The sequence below is a fragment of the Pelophylax lessonae genome (assembly GCF_965119305.1).
Source record: "Pelophylax lessonae genome assembly, chromosome: 6".
Lineage (NCBI taxonomy): Eukaryota > Metazoa > Chordata > Amphibia > Anura > Ranidae > Pelophylax > Pelophylax lessonae.
Window position 1 is genome coordinate 74,232,454 of NC_138773.1, and position 21,753 is coordinate 74,254,206.

The following is a 21,753-nucleotide window of genomic DNA, read 5'->3' on the forward strand; positions in this document are numbered from 1 at the left end:
GGGGCGTTTTTGGGGCGTTTTTCTGCTCTAGGATCAGCTCTCAAAACGCCCAACAAGACAAATCCTATTCATTTCAATGGCCCCTGTTCACATCTGAGCGTTTTGACGCTGTATACAAAACGCCCAACGCTCAAAAAAGTACATGAGCTTCTTTTTGGGCAGATTACAGGCGTTTTCCATTGATCTCTATTCAATCTAAAAACGCCTGCACAAAAATTGCGGTAAAAATCGCGGTAAAAAACGCCGCAAAAATCGCGGTAAAAAACGCGCGAAAAACGCTACGCTCAGGTGTGAATGTAGCCTTAAAATAAAACCACATACAACAGGTGGGAGTTAATTGGCTATAGCAGCCCTTTATCACCAAAACATAAATCACAAATAATAACGATAAATAACATAACATGAACACATAGTGCATACAGAATGGAGCCACAAGGTCCTAATAGGCATCAAAACAAAAGGTGACACTTCTCAGGTCTCCAGCCGCAAAACCACTGGCTCGGAGACAACTCGCAGATACACATCCTACCACCAGGGAGCCGTACCTCAGACGGGTCTCTACACCGTGCCTTTTTGAGCCCATATTAACCTAAAAAGGACCTTGCATCCCGCCAAGCTCAAAACCAACTTCTCACCACTTCAACACGGCATAACCACCAAAACTAGGGCGGGAGGGTGGGAAGATATTCCTTGCTGTCTCCCCTCCAACTGAGGACCACCCCCTTCTGTTAGCACACTAGTTCCTCCCAAACTTCTCTTTTCCAAAACTTTTCACCCAATCCGCTTAATTCTCTATACCTAAATATCTTCCACCCTAACTTTCCTGCCCCTTCCTATGCTCCAAGCCCCTTTAACCCCTGTCATGCCGGCCCTTCGTCTATGGTTTTACTTATTTAATTCTGGGCCTTTCTGTAGAGAGCCAAGTTAACATAGTAACATAGTAACTTTCAAGAAACACAGCATACAGTAAAGTGCAGAGAGAACCAATCAAGAAGATATAACTGAACATAAGCATATTGGCAAACCCTCACCACTCTAGATGATACTGAACTGTATGAATGCTGAGGATACAAAAAGTATTGTTCCCCCATACCATGTAAGTACAGGGTATATATAATGAGGAAACAGGATAAAGGGGGGTCTTTTACAGAAAGACCTGAACAAAATATTAGAGTGGGCAACTATATGTCAAATGAGTTTTAATGTGGAGAAATGTAAAGTATTGCACTTGGGGGCTAAAAACATAAATGCAAACTACTCACTAGGGGGGGAACCTCTGGGGGAATCAAGGATGGAGGAAGATCTGAGGGTCCTTGTGAAAGGCAGACTGAGCAATATGCAATATCAAGCTGCAGCTACCAAAGCCGGCAGAATATTAGCATGCATAAAAAAGGGGATATACTCCAGAGATAAAACTATAATTCTGCCACTTTATAAAACTCTGGTCTGGCAACATCTGGAGTATTCTGTCCAGTTCTGGTCACCAGTCCTCAGAAGGGATGTGCTGGAGCTGGAGAGAGTCTAAAGAAGGGCGACGAAACTAAAAGGGGGTTGAGGGACCTCAATTACGAGGAGCGACTACAAGCACTACATTTATTTTTGCTGGAGAAGAGACGCTTGAGCGGAGACATGATAGCGATTTACAAATACCTCAATGGTGATACCAGCATAGAAAAAAAGCTATTCAGTCTCAGGGAGTGTAAGAAGACACATGGCCACACAATGAGATTGGAGGAGAAGCAGTTTAACCTTAAGCGGTGTAGGGGGTTTTTCAATGTCAGGGCAGTAAGAATGTGGAACTCTCTTCCACAATTGGTGGTGTCAGCGAGAGTATTGATATTTTTACAAAAAACTTTTAGACGTGCATCTTAAAGAACACAACATACAGAGATTTGGGAAATGATTATCGACACTGACATACACACCTACACAGGTTGAACTGGATGGACTATTGTCTTTATTCAACCTTAACTGCTATGTAACTATGCTTTAATGGATTCAAGTATTTGTTAAAGCCTCGTGTTTATTTTTATTTTTTTTTTAAATGTGTTTTTTTATATATTTTCAAGAACAATACATAACAAAGGTACAAGCAATGTCAGTAAAACAGAGCAGAGAATAAACAACGAACCAATGGAATGCATTGCAGCATAAACTCAAAAACAGGCCAACGGGGCCTAGGGAGGAAGAGAAGGACGGGGGGGGGGGGGGGGGACCTCAAGACAGAATTGCTTTGAAGCCGAACGGCAACATAGGGACACACCTAGCAGGACACCTTAAGTGGTCCCCACCCTAAGGTAGACAGGGGGGACAACCGGACAAGACGACCAACACAAACAAGGACACTCACACACTCACAAACCAACTCACACACCCACACATCTACACACACACACACCTTCCCCTACCCTCAAATCCAACCCCTCAGGGGGGAGCAGGTTTTATACTAGTCAGATAATCCTCAATTCACCTCATGTTTATTTTTAGCGGATAGTACAATGTTTTCCATTTTATTCAGCTCCTCAACTAAGCCACTGTAAAATGGAAGGAGGGTGGGAGACCCACCAATGCATTGTGATGCTCAATTTGACAGCGTTCAAGGGATTGTAAATGCAGAAGGTTTTTTTTATCTTAATGCACTCTATGCATTATGATAAAAAAGCTTTTTGTGTGCAGCAGCCCCCCCAATACTTACCTGAGCCCATCTTTATCCAGCAATGTTTCAGGAGTGTCTCGGCTGCCCAGGACTCCCCTCCTCATTGGCTGAGACAGCAGCGTGGCGCAATTGGCTCCTGCTGCTGTCAATCAATGTCAGTCAGCCAATCAGAAGAGAGAGGAGGCGTGGCTGGGTCATGGCTCCATGTCTGAATGGACACAGGGAGCTGTGACTCGACTCAGGTTCCCCCATAGAAAGGAGCACTCAACTGAGAGGGAGGGGCCAGGAGCACAGAAGAGGGACCCAAGAAGAGGAGGATCTGGGCAACTCTGTGCAAAACCACTTCACAGAGCAGGTAAGTATAACATGTTTGTTAAAAAAAATGAGACTTTACAGTCACTTTAAGGAGGTGTCATAGAATCGATTTTTGTGTATGTTTTCTCAGGAATGCCTGAGGCAACTCGCATATTTATATAGAGAGCTAAGCATTGGCAGCATTTGTGTTTTTCTCATGACAGGTTTCCTTTAACACAGCTTTGATTTTTCCCAAACAGTGTCTCTAGCTAATGTCTTTTTAATGAAAAGCCACTCATGTATTCTGCAAGGTCAGAATGCAAAAAATTAAAGTGGCAAGTCCAGAGATGGTGGCTTTTCTGGGAACATTATCTATTCAGTATTTGAACTAAAGACCTCTCCTATGTTTACTATTCCCCTATGAATATGTAAGATTAAAGCCCTTCTCATCAAAACTGTAAACAACTAGGATCCATACAAATATGTTGTCACATTGGATCATGGATTCTGATGGCTTGATGTCACCGTTTTTTCTCTCCATGCTTCCACCTAAGTTTATCAGAGGGCCTCATAATGTGCCAAATACATGGTATGTTAGGGGTCAGCAGAGGGGGGTAAAATTGGGTATAGTTTCCCTCTAATAATGTTGGGAACCATTACGTTAATCCTTTCTCAAGTTTGGAATGTATGTGGAATTTCCTCCTCATCCTCCATACACACCATATCTAAAAGGATCTTTCTTGTCTTACAGAGTCTGGGGTCAGCGGACCGGAAAGAATTTCAAACACCAAGGTAAAATCTCCTTCTTCGCTTTGTCATGTGTTTATCTGTGTTGCTACCACCTGATTATTTCTGAACAGGAACAAGGATAAACCAGGGATATAGTCTTACAGTTCTAGCCAGCAGGAGCATGCAACGTGTGCTCTCGATGTCTTTGTAGATCTGATTTTCCTTGGAAACATTTGTTGTGTGAGCAGAGGAATTTCCCTGAATATTATGTATTGTATTCATTTATACAGCAGCCCTTGTCTGCTGTTAGAAATCATGGGGCCCCCGTACAGCCTACCTTTTGGGGCCCCTTTGACCCGCCCTTGACTCCACTCTTGGCCCCTCCCCTGTCCTGGCTTTGAACATGTAATAGAATGAGACATGACAGATCCTCTACATGGAGAGATCTGGGTTCTATTAGACCCCAAATCTCTCCTCTAGCCTTCAATGCATCTGATCATATTGAGATTTCTTCTCCTACTGGGCATTAGAAATCCCTGTTTGTTATTTTGCAGAAATTAAGTGTAAAGGTGCCTGGGCCTTAGTGTAACGCTCCAGCGTTTATTTGTGTGGTGTGGATTTGCAGCTGCGGAAGTTACACTCAGTAGTCATGTAGAGATGTGTTGAACTACCATATCCAACTCTCAAGACTCATCATTGTGCATCAGCCTGTCTCAGCAAGCACATACACAAACACAGACACTCATTAAAGATGTTCCTGGAGTGATATGTTTATATGTGAAAGTATAGAGGTGATACTGAGGGGACAGGCGTGGATAGTGATAGCAATGGTAAGAGGTAACAGATGGTGATAGTAAGCACTTAGGATAGCAATCATGTACACGTAACAGGTGGTAGTGAAGAGCAGATGAAGTGTACAGGAGATGCTAGGCTAGTGCAGTGACAAGATGGTAATAGGCTCAAGAGCTTGCAATCTAAGTAGCGGTGCAGATGTTAGATGTAACAGTATAGTTCTTAGAGTAGCAATAGTCTTTAGTAAGCAGAGTAGTAGTGAAAGTAGATTAGGAAGGTATTCCCCTGTGGGGTATTTTCACTGGTAGGTTTGTAAGGAGAGGGTTTCCGGCGGTGAGGTAATGATCTTGTAGCGAGATACAAGATGTTGTAGCAAGTCTTCGGTCAATCCAGGTATTAGGGAATAGCTGGAGGATTCGGCAGCGTTAGGTAATGCTGTAGCAAGCGGTTTGCACGAACACATGTGAGTGAATGCCGGCGGTTGAAATAGCCGCTCAGAGCGGCACTCACTGATGAGGTCGTGGAATTTAAAGGGACAGGTACTAGATGCGTTCCACCTATCTATATGGTGGAACGTAATGTACAAATAATAGGCTGGAAGGGTACCGCAGGTACCAGGATCTTACACTTAGACCTTAAGGTGATAGGGCCGGGCCCAGTACAACGGGATTGGCTGTACTGCCTTATCAGCGGCCCTGCCTGTAGCACACACACAAGTTAGGGTAAATAAGCGTAAGAGACAGTTTACCATACATGTAACACACACAAATTAGGGTAAATAAATGTAATAGACAGTTGACCTAACAGTGTGTAGTCTTTCTGTTCCTTAGGGAGGTTGGGGCTAGGGTGGATTGCAAAAGGCCTTTTAGGCCAGGACAAAAGTTCCCTGCATGAGATTGCTTCCCTGGATGGTCCTGGGAGAGGTGTATCTAGCAAGGAGGATACTGCAGAGAACACAGTCCTGTGAGTACTAATGACCCCAGGTAGAGGACAGATTGTGAGGGAGATGACTGCTAAGGTGCTGCATATGCTTTCACATGTAACTACTGCAGACCGTCCACTAAATGTGATTGACTGTGTAATGCCAAGTGGCTCTGAAATGTACTGAATGTCCCAGTGATGTCGCTGTTATGCCATTTTCTAAATTCCACCTGTAAACTGCAGCAAAACTACTGTTACGTGTGGATATTCCTTTATCTGGGGATGTAAAAATCAACAGCTGGGAATGCATGGAGTGGCGCACAATATGGCAAAGGGTTTGCCCTCAGAAGGAGGGATAGTGTTCTAGCAGGACAGGAGGGGTGGGGACTTGTGCTCTTGGCATCAAATCCAGTCAACCACAAGTCCCTCTTACAACCTGGTGAGAACTGAACTAATTTTTCCAATATTGCAAGACCAAGGTACACCAGTATACATCCCTGGGCATGTTCTGTGTGTACTATGTGTGCAGGACATTTCCTCCTAGTTAAATAAAAATGTGTAGCCCATGCATCCCTTCTGTCGTGATCTTCCTGTTTGCTTTTTGGTCTCTGTTAACAATTTAGTTACAAAATCACAAGCACATGCATACTTGAGTTGCAGATCCTAACAAAGGTTTTGGTTTAGACCTGGTTTGGGCAAGGCCGCGGGGGCCTTGTTTTACATTAAAATAGTATTCATTCAGATTGCCACTCACCAGTAAAAAGTGAGGTGTAGTGTTGGTTAACATTTTTATTTTTTAACAATAGGATTTCTATATTTTAGAATAAAGTGTTGCAAAGACTAGGACCATGCTTTTGAAACTCGAATGGGTGCTTGGGGTATAGCTTGTGTGCTGTTCAAATGCCTTATTATGAAATCACAGGTGGAACAGTGGCTTTGTGGTTAACACTTATGCCTTTGTGGCATTGGGGCCCTTTGTTGCAATCTTGGCCAGGACACTATCTGCATGGAGCTTCACTGTTCTGCTTCTGTGGGTTTTGGCTGGGCACTTTAGTTACCTCTGGAACACTAAAGACACGCTGGTGTGTTAATTCGGCTGCTGTCTATAGTGGCCATGGTAGGTGTGTACAAAATGGCTATGTACATGTGTTATCACATTCTGCATGTCAAACTGAAGCTGGGCAAGCAGGGAGGGTTTAGGAAAGACTTACTTTATAAAAAATATGCCAAGAAAATTCTATGGAAAAAGGCTTTTCAGTGTGTCATATATGGTGCCCCTCGGAGCTGGCCCATAGAATCACCAATAGTCATTTATGAATGAATGGGTATATACATACAGTACATAATGAAATCTATATGTTCCAATATTCACCCTGGATCATTCAGGAGCTGGTTACACCATGTGAACAACTTCATTCTGACTTAACTGCAGCTAGAGCCATTAAAGCAGAAGTTACGGTTCCATGACTCACCTGTACATATGTGCTATGATAAGACTTTGGCAGTGGTATGACTTAATAATGAAGTCTCCTCTTATGGTATCCATGGTACACTGCTTCACATAATTTCCTGCTCACTAAACACAGTATTGTCTCCAACTATTTGTGGCATTCTAAGTTTTTCTTACCATGGTACACACTGGTGATCAGAAGAGGACTTGTTAACATCTCCAATATAATAACATCCTAAAGCAGTGGCTGGTGACTTTTAATGATGTGACATGCCTTCTGACACAAATGCCACACAATTTACTTATGTACAGTGCCTTGCGAAAGTATTCGGCCCCCGTGAACTTTGCGACCTTTTGCCACATTTCAGGCTTCAAACATAAAGATATAAAACTGTAATTTTTTGTGAAGAATCAACAACAAGTAGGACACAATCATGAAGTGGAACGAAATTTATTGGATATTTCAAACTTCATGATTGTGTCCCACTTGTTGTTGATTCTTCACAAAAAATTACAGTTTTATATCTTTATGTTTGAAGCCTGAAATGTGGCAAAAGGTCGTAAAGATCAAGGGGGCCGAATACTTTCGCAAGGCACTGTATATGTAGCACCCTACAGGTAGGTGCTAGGTAAAGGTATAGTGTGCCTTGTCTGCCTAACAGCAGGGCTGTGATTTAACAGTCAGGGTGTCATGGTTTCCAGGTGTGCCTGCTGAAGGGGGAGTCTCCCCACTGGCTCCTGTGAGAGGCTTCTCATAGGGCGGTGGAGGAAACCCAATCAGGGGACACATCCAGGCTTGTAACTACCCCAGAAAGCAGATTGTGCTGCAAAGGATCCTGGGAGTGGGTATAAGTTTTTGGGTGGCACATGACACAATGTCTTTGGCGGGAGCAGAGTCCCAGGAGGGAGAGAACGGCTGTCTCTCCTCCTGTCGTAGGGAAGCGGATACCTCAGGGTGTCGCCTGCGAATCCAGAGAGTGCTGAGTTGAGCTGAGGGGATCCGGTGTGCCGAGAACCTGCGGAGAGCGAGAGGTGTCCAGTCCCAGGAAAGCCTACACATGTCGTGAGTTCTGAGGATTGCCCCTGGGGGTCTGCCAGAGTTAAAGGGGACCGATCCAGAAGAGGTTCTGGGATACAGTGCCAGCTAGCTGAAAGGGGTACCTAGGTTGAGGACCCTGAAGTTACAGAGGGTGGTGCATAGACAGTGAAACCCGAAGAATTCAAGGTTAAAGGGGGCACCTACTATTGGGCCCTGAATTGTACAGAGTGTGCCAGTTGGGATTTACAGCTTTATAGAATTCTACAACAGTATTCAGTGACTTGTTGCAGTGTAACAGTGTCGGTGGTTCTACAATCTCACAGTCCTGGATCTTTTGGACTTTAAGTCAAGGATTCAGCACTTCTATTAAGCTACAGAGTATTCTCAGAGTTAATGAGCGTTGGCTGGCGCCGGCTGGCGTCAAGGAAGCGCCAACAGGCATTTTTCAGGAACCAAGTCCCAAGTGTACATAGTTGAAGCCTTAAGGAGTATCCCACTCATTCCCATCTCCCATCCCCTTTATCTACAATAAAACAACAAAAACAAGATGCCGGAGTTGTCCATGTCTCAGTCTCTACATCCAGGGCCGCAGCTCACATGGGCTGGAAAGGTAACCAGTAACAACGGCAGACCCACATCAGGCCACAGGCCTGGAAAACCTGCTACATATAGAACAAATGTGCGCAATGGAAAAACATTGGAAGGAGTTTCTGCCCTTTATTCATTCACGTTAAGCACTGATTTATGCAAAACTTCATATCTATTTATGCACCAAATGCACTTTATCACCTATATGCATATATATGTGATTATATATTGATTTATTGATTTGCGATTTGTTTTATTGCTACACCCATTCCGTTTTGAATTCACTCTGAAAACACAGCATAGCAGCATCATTATTGCCAGCATCAGGTATTTCTACAAATTGGAATTTTTACTCAGGAATTCGCACTTTCCACACATTTATCACACGCAGAGTAGCGCCAGAGCCCATAAACCCATTTCTAAGGCTGGAGGCATAGTAGGAGGCTGGGGAAGGTTGGGGGGGGGGGGGCACTGTGAAGACTGAGCACTCTCAGGAGGCCTGGGGAGTACTGCTTGCCACTATGGGAGGTTAAAAGGTGCTATGGGAGTTGGGAGGAATTGTGAGAGGTTAAGGGATCTGCAGCTGGCTGGAATCCCAGCAGTAGTTCATGGCCTGGTGGTTGAGAACCACTGTTCTAAAAATATTTTAAGTATATGAGTGTATATCAAACTGTTTCAAAATTATGTATCATTTTTGACCTGCCTTAAAGTGAATGTAAACCTGATTCTTAAAATTTGACCTCGGCACATATACTGTATCTGTAGCAGAGGCGTAACTAGAACCTTCAGGGCCCTGATGCAAGAAACCATGAAGGGCCCCCCAGACCCCTGGCCGGGGCCCTTACCTTCAAGCCCAGGGCTCTTCCCACTAATCCTGGGGCTCTTTACACTTGTTGCATGGCCTTTTATTACGGTCCCGCAGCAGGATTCTTTCACAAGTTCTGCAGTGGGCCCCCTTCCTGCAATCTTGTGGGCCCCCTTCCTGCAATCTTGGGGCCTCCCCACAGTGGTGCAATGCCAGGGTCCGGTTGCAAGTGTGACCTTTGCGATCCTGGAAGTTCACCCACGGGTTTGCTACCGGGCCCCCTGGAGCATGGGGCCCGGTAGCGATTGCAACCCCTGCAACCCCTGTAGTTACGCCCCTGATCTGTAGTATTTACCTATCTCTCTTCAAAGCCCTAAGTCCGGTAGCTTTTTCCTGCTCCATTCTTCTGTTATCAGGATGATAACTTCTGACAAGTTCTCCGTCAACTGAGATAAAACCAGGCTGAATTTTGTGTCGGAGGGGGTGCTATAAATAGATTAGCAAAGAGCTGGTCTATTCACAACACATTCCTTCCTTCCTCTGCCTATGTGGAGAGAGGGGTGTGTGCCTTTCCTCCAATCAGCTGTCTCACAGTGTATGGCCAAACATCTCTCCCACAGGTGAATCAGGAAGAGAAAATTATATCAAGAGGTGCACTTTCTACACAGTCTAGAAAGCTGAAGACAGCACATTTACAAGTAAAATGTACGTAGCAGGATTTGTTTCATCTCTGTATATCATCTTAGGCTGTTCACTTCACTGGGTATATGTGAGGGTTTATATCCACTTTAAATAAATAATTCAATTATAGGTGGAGTCTGGTGAGCTTAGCTGCCTAATAGCTTCTTGGGCCCAAATGTGGTGAAATAACATAGTTACTTGATAGTTCTTGCCTCTATTTATGCCAAAAAAGCTCCCAAGTATATGAAATTGTTAGTTGGCTTAAAGTAAACCTGTCACAAATCTTAGAAATTCAAAGAGGTTACAGGTTTAAAAAATATGTCAGCAGAGGTTACTTTCAGTGTAGACCACACATTTGAATTCTCATTAGATACAGAGATACATTCTGCTAAAGTTATACTGAAATCTTAATGTTTCTAGTAGAGATAGCACTTGTCCTTGGCCTTGCCCCTTCCTACCTTTGAAGGTTTCATATTTGTTGGGGAAGTTGCCTATTACTCTAAAGAATATTCTCTATAAAACCCATCTCCAGGATAATGTTAACCACCACCCCCCTAAAATGGTCGCTGGACTAAGAAAACCCTCTAAATGCCCTTTTTGCTTACCTAAAGTCATGGTCACATGATACTCTAGTCAAAGTCTTCTCTGCTCTTCTCTTTAATATGGTGGGGTCCTTCTTCATCTGCCCATGTTGCCTGAAAATGGCGTGGACACTGTTGGCTGACCAACATCAGAGTCCACCTAGTAAAAGTTAAAAAAAAAAAAAGTTAGAATTCTGAGCTTCAAAGTAAGAATTCTGCAATTCAAAGTCTGAGTTTCACAGTCATAATCCTGAGAATAAAAGTCAGAATTCTGAAGTTAAAGTCAGAGTTCTGGAATTAGAAAGCCTGAATCCTTACCATGATGCTGAAAGAGCAAGATGAGAAATATTAGAAAGTCTGGACCCCTTGATTAATTTACAAAAAAACAGCCCCCCCCCCCCCCACAACCTCCCAGCAGTAGCTTTTACATTAACTTGCCCTGCAGAGCTCTTTCAAAATGCCATGAGGGGCGACCAAGGTCCATAAAGGCATGGATGAGCGAGTTTGGGGTGAAGGAACTTCATTGGCCTGTACAGATTCCTGACTTCCGCCCGATAGAACACCTTTGGGATGAATTAGAGTGCAGACTGCGAGCCAGGCCTTGTCGTTCAACATCAGTGCCTGACCTCCCAAATGTGCTTCTGGAAGAATGGTCAAACATTCCCATAGACACACTTCTAAGCCTTGTAGACAGCCTTCCCAGAAGCTGTTATAGCTGCAAAGGGTGGGCCAACTCAGTATTGAACCGTACGGACTAAAACTGGGATGCCATTAAAGTTCATGTGCATGTAAAGGCAGGCGTCCCAATACTTTTGACAATATAGTGTATATACTGTATATGGAACACTACTGCTACTTTTTTGTATGATTTAATTTTCCTCAAATACATTTTTAAGTGCAGCAATTCCTCTCTCAGATTTTTCTATATATGGCCTGTGAGACGGTCTGATTGCTTGGCACTTCAACTCATCTACCGTGTTGCACTTTACCCAGAACTTTTCATTTTATACATACTGTATATATATATATATATATATATATATATATATATATATATATATATATATATATATGATGCTCTGTTGTAACTGCCCAGGGCAGTGACTGGTTTATTGAACTCTTCAGCATATACTAACATCGGAAATGTCAATTGCGGGTGCATTGACCCTTTATGTGACACATCCCTCTAGGAGCTGCGATGAACAATTTTATTCATGCTCACTGCTTGGATATTGTTGGGATGGCTACAGCTCTAAAGAGTTGCCTGCAATGAATCCATTGGAAGGCAATGGACTCTATTTTTCTTATTATTACATAATAGTACTGGTACAAGTGTCAGATAATGATTGGAATATAGATAATAGAGCACTGACGTACTTTGCAATTAGGTATTGTATGTACAGCTGATATACATAGGGACATGCACTAAGCTCGATGGCAGAGATGGAAAATTCCATGATTAGCCGGTGCAGCGTTTTAACACTCTCAGTGATCATTAGAGCACAGCTCGCAGGGAATCTAGGCTCCTATTCCGCAGCACAGAAAGCGCAAAGTCTGAAGTGTTTGTACTGAGCTCACAATACCAGTGAAGGCCGATTTCTCTTCCTTCATCTGTGGTCTGACCACAGGAATGAAATGCTTTATTTTGCAGCCCCGACTCCCGTAGACCCCCCCGCCCTCACACTGCCTTCAGTCTGTTCCTACTCGCCCTGTTGCTACCCTACAGAAAGTGTCCCAACAACCGCCAGGCTTGGGATGACTCAGAATTCTGCGTAACCCCTTTGCTCAGATGCTTTTTTAGTTACATAAGGCACAAACATACAGCTACACAATAAGCCACTTTGTAGAAGCGTTAGAGGCTGTGCTGGCTTTCTGCAGTATTTAGATTAATGCCGGACTGTGTATGTCTGCTCTGTTGGCTGTAGAATATCTTGGCCTGGACATGAGATTCGGAGAAATACTCCTTGTATGTAAGGACGCTATAGAGGAATTTAAATATATGTTCATAAGAAGCATGGCTGTGTTGTTTGGGTCATTTTTAAAACATCAGATCTTGTGTACGGTATAGAAAATGATGGCACCTGCCACAACCCTTTATGTGTGCATATAATAATAATTTATTACTATTTATGATTATATGACTTACGTATTAATATATTACTGTTTATAATCACAAGTTTTAGGTGCCTATTCGGTAATCATGTTCAATAAGATGAATTCTAGGTATGGCAATTTTTACATAGTTACATTAGCCCAGCTTGGACCAATTTAACTATGTACACTATATTGTCAAAAGTATTGGGACGCCTGCCTTTACATGCAGATAAATTTTAATAGCATCCCTGTCTTAGTCTGTAGGATTCAATATTGAGTTGGCCCACCCTCTGCAGCTATAACAGCTTCAACTCTTCTGGGAAGGCTGTCCACAAAGTTTAGGAGTGTATCTATGGGAATGTTTGACCATTCCTCCAGAATCACGTTTGTGAGGTCAGGCACTGATGTTAGATGAGAAGGCCTGGCTCACAGGCTGTGTGCTAATTCATCCCAAAGTTGTTCTGTCTGGTTGAGGTCAGGACTCTATTCAGACAGGCCAGTCAAGTTACTCCACCCCAAACTCGCTCATCTATGTCTTTGTGGACCTTGCTTTGTGCACTGGTCCAAATTATTTGGTGGAGGGGGGATTGTGGTGTGGGGTTGGGCTTGGCCCCTTAGTTACAGTGAGAGAACTCTTAAGGCATCAGCATACCAAGACATTTTGGACAATTTCATGCTCCCAACTGTGTGGGAACAGTTTGGGGATGGCACCTCCCTGTTCCAACATGACTGCGCACCTGTGCACAAAGCAAGGTCCATAAAGACATGAATGTGTGAGTTTGGGGTGGTGGAACTTGAATGTCCTGCACAGAGTCCTGACCTCAACCTGATAAAACACCTTTGGGATGAATTAGAGCAGAGACTGCGAGCCAGTCCTTCTCCTCAAGCATCAGTGTCTGACCTATGGTGAAACATTCTTCTAGACCCACTCCTAAACCTTGTGGACAGCCTTTCCAGAAGAGTTGAAGCTGTTATAGCTGCAAAGGGTGGGACAACTCAATCTTGAACCCTATGAACTAAGACTGGGATGCCATTAAAGTTCATGTGCATGTCAAGGCAGGCGTACCAATACTTTGACAATATAGTGTATATACCATACCTGGCTGATGCCTCTGGAAGCTGAAAATCCCTGAAAGACACAGCTATTCCAGTGATCTCCACTTGCTTCTGAGTTCTGTGCAGAGCTGCTGCCCTGCTCCATTATGAACACAAGATGTCACCTGCTTGGCACGGGCCTTATTAAAGTGTTTCTGAAGCCTAAAGGTTTTTTTTCAAAAAGCTTCTGTGTAACTGAATCACCCCCTGCCCATTACTGATCCAGTGATGTGCACGAGAGCCAAGGCTCCTCTGGCTCTGTCCCTCCTCACTGGGCAGATTGATAGCAGCAGTAGTCATTGGCTCCCACTGTTGTCAGTCAAATGCTGTGATGAGGGAGCGGGGGAAGACACAGACTGTGTGGCTTGCGAGTGAGCTTGCACGATTGTCCCCATAGGAAGAGGCTTTCTATTGGGGCACTCGCTGTAGAGGAGGAGCCAGGAGCACCGGCAGGGGATTCCAGAAGAAGAGGATCGGGGCTGCTCTGTGCAAAACCATTGAACAGCAGAGCAGGTAAGTATGACATGTTTGTTATTATTTTATTACAGAATAAAAAGAAACCTTTTATATCACTTTAAGAAAAGAAGAAAAAGGCGCCGCTGAATGTAGCAAGGTGACTTTATTGTACAATTGATGCATAAACTCACATGGAATCACATGAAATCCTGTGCGCGTCCTCCAGGCTCTTCAGTCACTTCCTGGTGTGTTGTGCTTCCATCCTTCGGCTGACCAGCAGCCGGGAGATGACATGATGGGAAAGGAACCAATGGAAGGAACGAGATGGAACCGAGACTCGTCTGATGAAGGAGCGTTGTACGCATGCTCCGAAACGCGCTACGTCATCACGTCTGTGTGGTCCGTTCGTGAGGCCTGTGGTTCACCGAGGCCTCAGTTCCATCTCGTTTCTTCCATTGGTTCCTTTTTCATTGCGTCATTTCCCGGCTGCTGGTCAGTCGAAGATTGGAATCACAACACACCAGGAAGTGACTGAAGAACCTGGAGGACGCGCACAGGATTTCATGTGATTACATGTGAGTTTATGCATCAATTGTACAATAAAGTCACTTTGCTACATTCAGCAGCGCCTTTTTCTTCTTTTGTTGTCAGCGAGATTTGCTTCACCTGTCAGAGCTTCCCTGGATATCAGCATAGTGCTATTGTGTATCACAGAAGTCCGGCTTATGTCCCGATTGTCTTCCTCCATCAAGACCTTTGAATTGGGGACCCACTTCCCAGCATTAGCTCCCAACAAACCCTTTTTTCCTATATCACTTTAAGAGATCACTTTGCATTTTCTCAGTGGAAACAAAGAGCACTCTGGTTGGACAAGGTGGCGGGGGGGGGGGGGGGGGGCACAGTGACGTCATGATAACCACCTCATCTAGTCAGAAAACACTTTGCATTCATAACCAAAATGTAAAGGGTTCTCTGAATGGCACCAGTGCCGAGTGGGCAACCTTCTGTGCTAGCGGTAGTCACTGTAGTAGTGCCTATTACAATGGCTTCCACCTTCCAGGGGGATCCCACAGGTATAGTATATGTACAAATACATTGGTCCAAACTGGACCAATGTAACTATGTAAAGTATCCATACTGAAATTCATATTCAAAGGAGAAGTACAGCCAAAGATCGTTTGGCTGTATTTCTCCTGTGGATCACAGGAGTGCAGTCCGCTGTTGGTTGATGTCACAGAACGAGTCCAGGCTGGGGAAAGATAACTATATGGCCAGGATACACTCAGGAGCCTAGACCGGGACCTGGCTCAGCCCTCTCAGCGAGCCGCTGAGAAGCTAACCCAGCCGCTCCCGTCTCCTCCACAGCTACACACTCCATTGAGCAGGGGGGGGGGGGGCAGAGCAGAGAGTGATCGCTCAGTTCTCAGTGTCAGAGCCGGCGGGGGACAGATCCAGCATCAGACCGACACTGCCTCCACCTAGGTAAGTATGATTCTGAAAAAAGAAAACTCACACACTTTTCTTTTAAAGATTCCTGTCAAAACATTTTCTAGTCTGGGATGGAGTGGGGAAAAAAGGTTAGAACCAGCATCACATTTTACTGCTATCTGGGGATCCATTCGAGAGATTTCCCCTCACTTCCTGCACTGATGACATCTTTTTTACCAGACAGGAAGTGATGGAAATCTACAACAAAGAAATAGACAATAGGAAGCTGACAGAGGGCCTAGCGCCCCCCAAAAGACATTTTTACTTCTGTCTGTGTTGCTGTTGGAGAGTTTCCCCCAGATCCTGTCTGGTAAAATTGTGTCACCAAAACAGGAAGCGAGGGGAAATCTCTCTAATGGAGTGCCAAATAGCAGAGGTTCTACTGTTTCCCCAGTTCATCCAAATGGAAAAAATAAATTGGCTTTAGATACATATTAAAACTATTTCTAGGCTCAGCTAGTTGCCTTCCTCCCCGAAGGTCCCCCAGGGTTATTTTATACTTTCCCCTTTCCTTTTATCTCCAGCTATGTGGTGTCTTGAATTCCTCTTCATTTTCAGTCTTTACTTGGTGTTCCTCAGTGGTGCAAAGGTTGGCGCGGCGGTGATGATGTCAGCGGCACTTTCTGCACCATTACACAGTGAGCGCAGGGTCCCGTTGTGATGCCCCCTTAGGGTACGGGCCATGATTTCTTACATACTTATACTTACTCATACTATGTTTTGAGTCTCCTGGGTTGGCTTGGAAGCTCAACTCAAAAGACTGATCTTGTGCCCAAGAGAGAGTACTGCAGGGAACAGCTCCAGACTAAAGGTCAGTATTGCAGCATGAGCTGTGGGAAAATATTTTTTAAAAATTGCTCAGAGTTGGGCTTTAATAAGACGGTTTCAAAGATTTCTCTTCACCCACCAATCTGAATCAAATCCAATTGGTTGTAAAAAAAAAAAAGAAGAGTACACTTATGTACTTGGCTCAGGACACCCCGACCCTCCTTATGTTTATATAGCGGTGGGTGGTCAGCTTGAGCTTTCAACAGTCTAGATATTAGCTTGTTTTAATGAGTCACAGGTCTGTGATCTATTATGGACCTGTAATAAATTGCTGTAGAGTGACTTTTATGATGTTAAAGCTGAGAATTCTGGGGTAACTGAATATGTCCTGGTGGATGGTTGGTTGCCAAGGCTGCAGATAGAAACAACAAACAGTTCCCTAATGTTTTGTGTGCAGCGTCCTATTTTTTTTTTTAATATGTTGTTATGGCATCACTGTTTGACGTGGAATTCCAAGCAGCATTTTAGTTTTCAGTAAAGTGGGGAATGGATATAGCTTGTATAGCAACAACCCCCCGGGCCCATACTTACCCCTATGGACAGCTGTGGCCTCCTGTACTCCTCTGCAGTCCAGCTGGTAAAAGTCAAGTGCTGGATACCGCGCACTAACGTCCTATAGTCTTAAATGTGATATTTCTCCTGCAGTGAGCATGCATCTTATTCCTGTCTATTGGACGTTAGTTTACTGGCAGCCGGATTTGTACTGGCTGGGCTGCTTAGTGCGTGGGAGCTGTCAGAGGAGGTACATATGGATCTGCAGGCTTTGGTGTGGCTGGACTAAAGTAGAGCTAATAAAAAATATGTGCTGTACTATAAAAGTGAACTTGCGCTTAGAGTTTTCTCTAAGGGCTTTTTCACACTGATGGTAGTTTATACCGCCCTCTGAAAAGCGATTGCTTTACAGATGGTGGTATAGCAGCAGCTGTCAGGCGTTCAGGCGGTGCTACTGCTACCTTCTGTTGCATGCTTTTTTAAAAACAATGTTTACAATTCCTGAATGGCGCCTTTACATTGCAGGACAGATCCACGACTGCGAGCCAAGCGTTTGGCTTATGGTTGCGGTGCAGCCCACTTGATCTCAATAAGAAGAAACAGGAGAGCGCTTCTGAGTGTAAAATTTATGGTTTCTTGGCTATTTTTCCAAGAATATGAATGATAACACAAATACTTTTCTTTCACTCATGGTTAGTGTTTGGCTGAAGCCATTTATTATCAATCAACTGTGTTTTACTCTTTTTAAATCATAATGACAATAGAAACTACCCAAATGACCCTGATCAAAAGTTTACATACCCCAGTTCTTAATACCGTGTATTACTCCCTTTAACATCAATGACAGCTTGAAGTCTTTTGTGGTATTTGTGAATGCGGCTCTTTATCTTCTCAGATGGTAAAGCTGCCCATTCTTCCTGGCAAAAAGCCCCCAGTTCCTGTAAATTCTTGGGTTGTCTTGCATTAACCGCATGTTTGAGATCTCCCCAGAGTGGCTCAATGATATTGAGGTCAGGAGACTGAGATGGCCATTCCAGAACCTTCACTTTATTCTGCTGTAGCCAATGACGCGTCCACTTGGCCTTGTGTTTAGGATCATTGTCATGTTGGAATGTCCAAGTACGTCCCATGCGCAGCTTCTGGGCTGATGAACGCAAATTTTCCTCCAGTATTTTTTGATAACATACTGCATTCATTTTGTCATCAATTCTGACCAAATTTCCTGTGCCTTTGTAGCTCTGACATCCCCATAACATCAGTGATCCACCTCCGTGTTTCACAGTAGGAATGGTGTACCTTTCATCATAGGCTTTGTTGACTCCTCTCCAAATGTAGCGTTTATGGTTGTGGCCAGAAAGCTCAACTTTGGTCTCATCACTCCAAATGACTTTGTGCCAGAAGGTTTGAGGCTTGTCTCTGTGCTGTTTGATGTACTGTGAGATACTTTGTGGCATTTGCATATTATTGGCTTTCTTCTGGCGACTCGACCATGCAGCCCATCTTTCTTCAAGTGCCTCCTTATTGCACATCCTGAAACAGCCACACCACATGTTTTTAGAGAGTCCTGTATTTCACCTGAAGTGATTTGTGGGTTTTTCTTTGCATCCCGAACAATTTTCCTGGCAGTTGTGGCTGAAATTTTAGTTGGTCTACCTGACTGTGGTTTGGTTTCAACAGAACCCCTCATTGTCCACTTCTTGATTAGAATTTGAACACTGCTGATTGGCATTCTCAATTCCTTGGATATCTTTTTATATCCCTTTCCTGTTTTATACAGTTCAACTACCTTTTCCCTCAGATCCTTTGACAATTCTTTTGCTTTCCCCATGACTCAGAATCCAGAAACGTCAGTGCAGCACTGGATGAAAGATGCAAGGGTCTGTTAGGAGTCCAGAAACTCATTGACCTTTTCTACACACACACTAATTACTAGCATACAGATCACAGATGAGGATGGTTACTTTTATTAGCTATTCAAACCCCTTTGTGTCAATTTGTGTGCATGTTATCAGGCCAAAATCACCAGGGTATGTAAACTTTTGATCAGGGTCATTTGGGTAGTTTCAGTTGTCATTATGATTTAAAAAGATAAAACATAAATGGCTTTAGCCAAACACTAACCATGAGTGAAAGAAAAGTTTTTGTGTTATCATTCATATTCTCTGAATAATGGCCAAGAAATCATAAATTCTTCCAGGGTATGTAAACTTATGAGCACAACTGTACATGGATCCTGTTTTGTGTAATCTGTAGGAACAAAAGGTTATGAACTTCTTAGGGGAAAGAAATACTGTTATGAATAGTTTAGGGCCAATGTACATCTATGCAGTGTTGAAACACGCATTTAACGCAACACGTAACAGCACACCTTACTTGTAGCTAGAGGACCTGGGACTGCAGAAGTGAGGGTAAGCAGTGCCTACATTGCAAAGATATCACATTCATTTTGTATAGTCCCTCTAATGTACTAAGGCAGGGGTCTCCAAACTTTCAAAACAAAGGGCAAGTATACTGCCCTTCAAACTTCAGGGGGGCAGGAATGTGACCAGTGGGAGTAGAAAATGCCCTAGCATCTGTGGGAGTAAAATAAATTACACCTTTGGTGTCAGTGGAAGGAATAGTCCCCCATCATTGGTGTCAGTGGGAGGCATAGTGCCCCATCATTGGTGTCAGTGGAAGGAATAGTGCCCCATCATTGGTGTCAGTGGGAGGCATAGTGCCCCATCATTGGTGTCAGTGGGAGGCATAGTGCCCCATCATTGCTGTCAGTGGGAGGAATAGTGCCCCGTCATTGGTGTCCGTGGGAGGAATAGTGCCCCATCATTGGAGTCAGTGGGAGGAATAGTGTCCCATCATTGGTGTCAGTGGGAGGAATAGTGCCCCATCATTGGAGTCAGTGGGAGGAATAGTGTCCAATCATTGGTGTCAGTGGGAGGAATAGTGCCGCATCATTGATGTCAGTGGGAGGAATAGTGCCCCATCATTGGAGTCAGTGGGAGGAATAGTGCCCCATCATTGGAGTCAGTGGGAGGAATAGTGCCCCATCATTGGAGTCAGTGGGAGGAATAGTGCCCCATCATTGGTGTCAGTGGGACAGTTATTTACCCAACTCTTGTGTCAGTAGGAGGAATAGTACCCCGTCATCGGTACTCCCATCAGTGGGAGGAATAGTACCCCATCCTTGGTGTCAGTGGGAGGAATAGTTCCCCATCTCTGGTGTCAGTAGGAAGAATAGTGCCCCATCATTGGTGTCAGTGGGACAGTTATTTACCCAACTCTTTTGTCAGTAGGAGGAATAGTACCCCATCATCGGTACTCCCATCAGTGGGAGGAATAGTACCCCATCCTTGGTCTCAGTGGGAAGAATAGTTCCCCATCTCTGGTGTCAGTGGGAGGAATAGTACCCCATCCTTGGTGTCAGAGGGAGGAATAGTTCCCCATCTCTGGTGTCAGTGGGAAGAATAGTACCCCATCTTTGGTGTCAGTGAGAACATAGTTCACCATTTCTGGTGCCAGCGGGAGAACCAGTTCCCCATCTCTGGTTTCAGTGGGATGAAAAGTGCTATATCATTGGTATCAGTGGGAGGAATAGTGCCCCATAATTGGTGTCAGTGGAAAAATTAGTTCCCCATCATTGGTGTCAGTGGGAGGAATAGTGTGCCATATTTGGTGTCAGTGAGAGAATTAGTACCCCATCTCTGGTGTCAGTGGGAGAAATAGCTCCCATCATTGGTGTCAATGAGGGAGGAATAGTGCCTCATATCAGTGGAAGGAAAAGTGCCCCAAGGGCCGGATAAAGGCAAGCAAAGGGCCACAGCCGGCCCACAGGATGCAGTTTGGAGACCCCTGTACTAAGGCAATGCACATGCATTGCAACATGCTGCAATGCACGATACTGTGTTGCAGCAAATATTTTGTGACATGTCCATTTTTTTCATGTTTTGATACATTAGATTAGAAGCTTATTGATTTCATTGGGCTGCGTAATGCAACATGTGCTAACATAACACCGCATACATGCTCTTAGTGCACCGCATTAACACACAAATGTAAATGGCCCCCTAATTTTCCTTTGAAAATGTTGGGGAAAAAAAGTGTTTCTACTCTATAAATGAATAAAATCTTCCGTCACTTTAAACTAAGTGTGAAATCCCTTCTTCCAGAAATTCTAATACTAATTACAGATGTCAGCCAGCAGAGGGCCCCACTTGTAGTCAGAATGACAGTGGAAACAGTAGGGATGCCCACACCTGTTGCAACGAGTAGTGTGATCAGAGTTGAGTAGAGGAAGGAGGCTTCTTTAAGATCAGTGAATAAAGTATACTGTGCAGGCGCAGAGTGTTTTATTACAGGCTTTGGAAAATTTTATTTGAACGTTTTACAATGTAGATCAAATTATTTCCATTATTTCAATTTGTTTTTAATATTGAATCTCTAAGGCAGGCATATCACAATGGAGGTTTAGGGTTAGAATGAGACCCTTTTACCCCTTCCAGTTTAAAGAAGAACTGTTATTAAAGTTTACTAGTCAATTGGGCAAAAAACATTTCTAAAATTGCTTTTTTTATTTTAAAGCTGAACTCCAGAAAACGTAAAAAATCTCTGGTGCAGCGGGCCTCTAATGTAAGAGTTAACTGCTTCTTTCTGTTTAAGGATGTGAAAAGTCAGGTTTATTTTACCCAAACCTCTGCTCCCGCAGGCCCTTCTGTGCTGCTAGATTGCTCCTCACAGCCTCCCATGCTCCAAGGTCTAAGGTCCTCTGAC

The 21,753-nt window shown here is 44.0% G+C and overlaps 1 protein-coding gene across 3 annotated transcripts in view; it reads left to right on the top strand.

The window, feature by feature from the left end:
- Positions 1 to 21,753, top strand: part of LOC309559025 (ankyrin repeat and fibronectin type-III domain-containing protein 1-like) — a 722,127-nt gene that overhangs the window by 407,036 nt on the left and 293,338 nt on the right. For all 3 annotated transcript variants that reach the window (XM_082262137.1, XM_082262136.1, XM_082262139.1), the window contains one exon: positions 3,702 to 3,742. In XM_082262137.1, the coding sequence (XP_082118263.1) occupies positions 3,702 to 3,742 (41 nt within the window). The remainder of the gene's footprint in view (positions 1 to 3,701; positions 3,743 to 21,753) is intronic.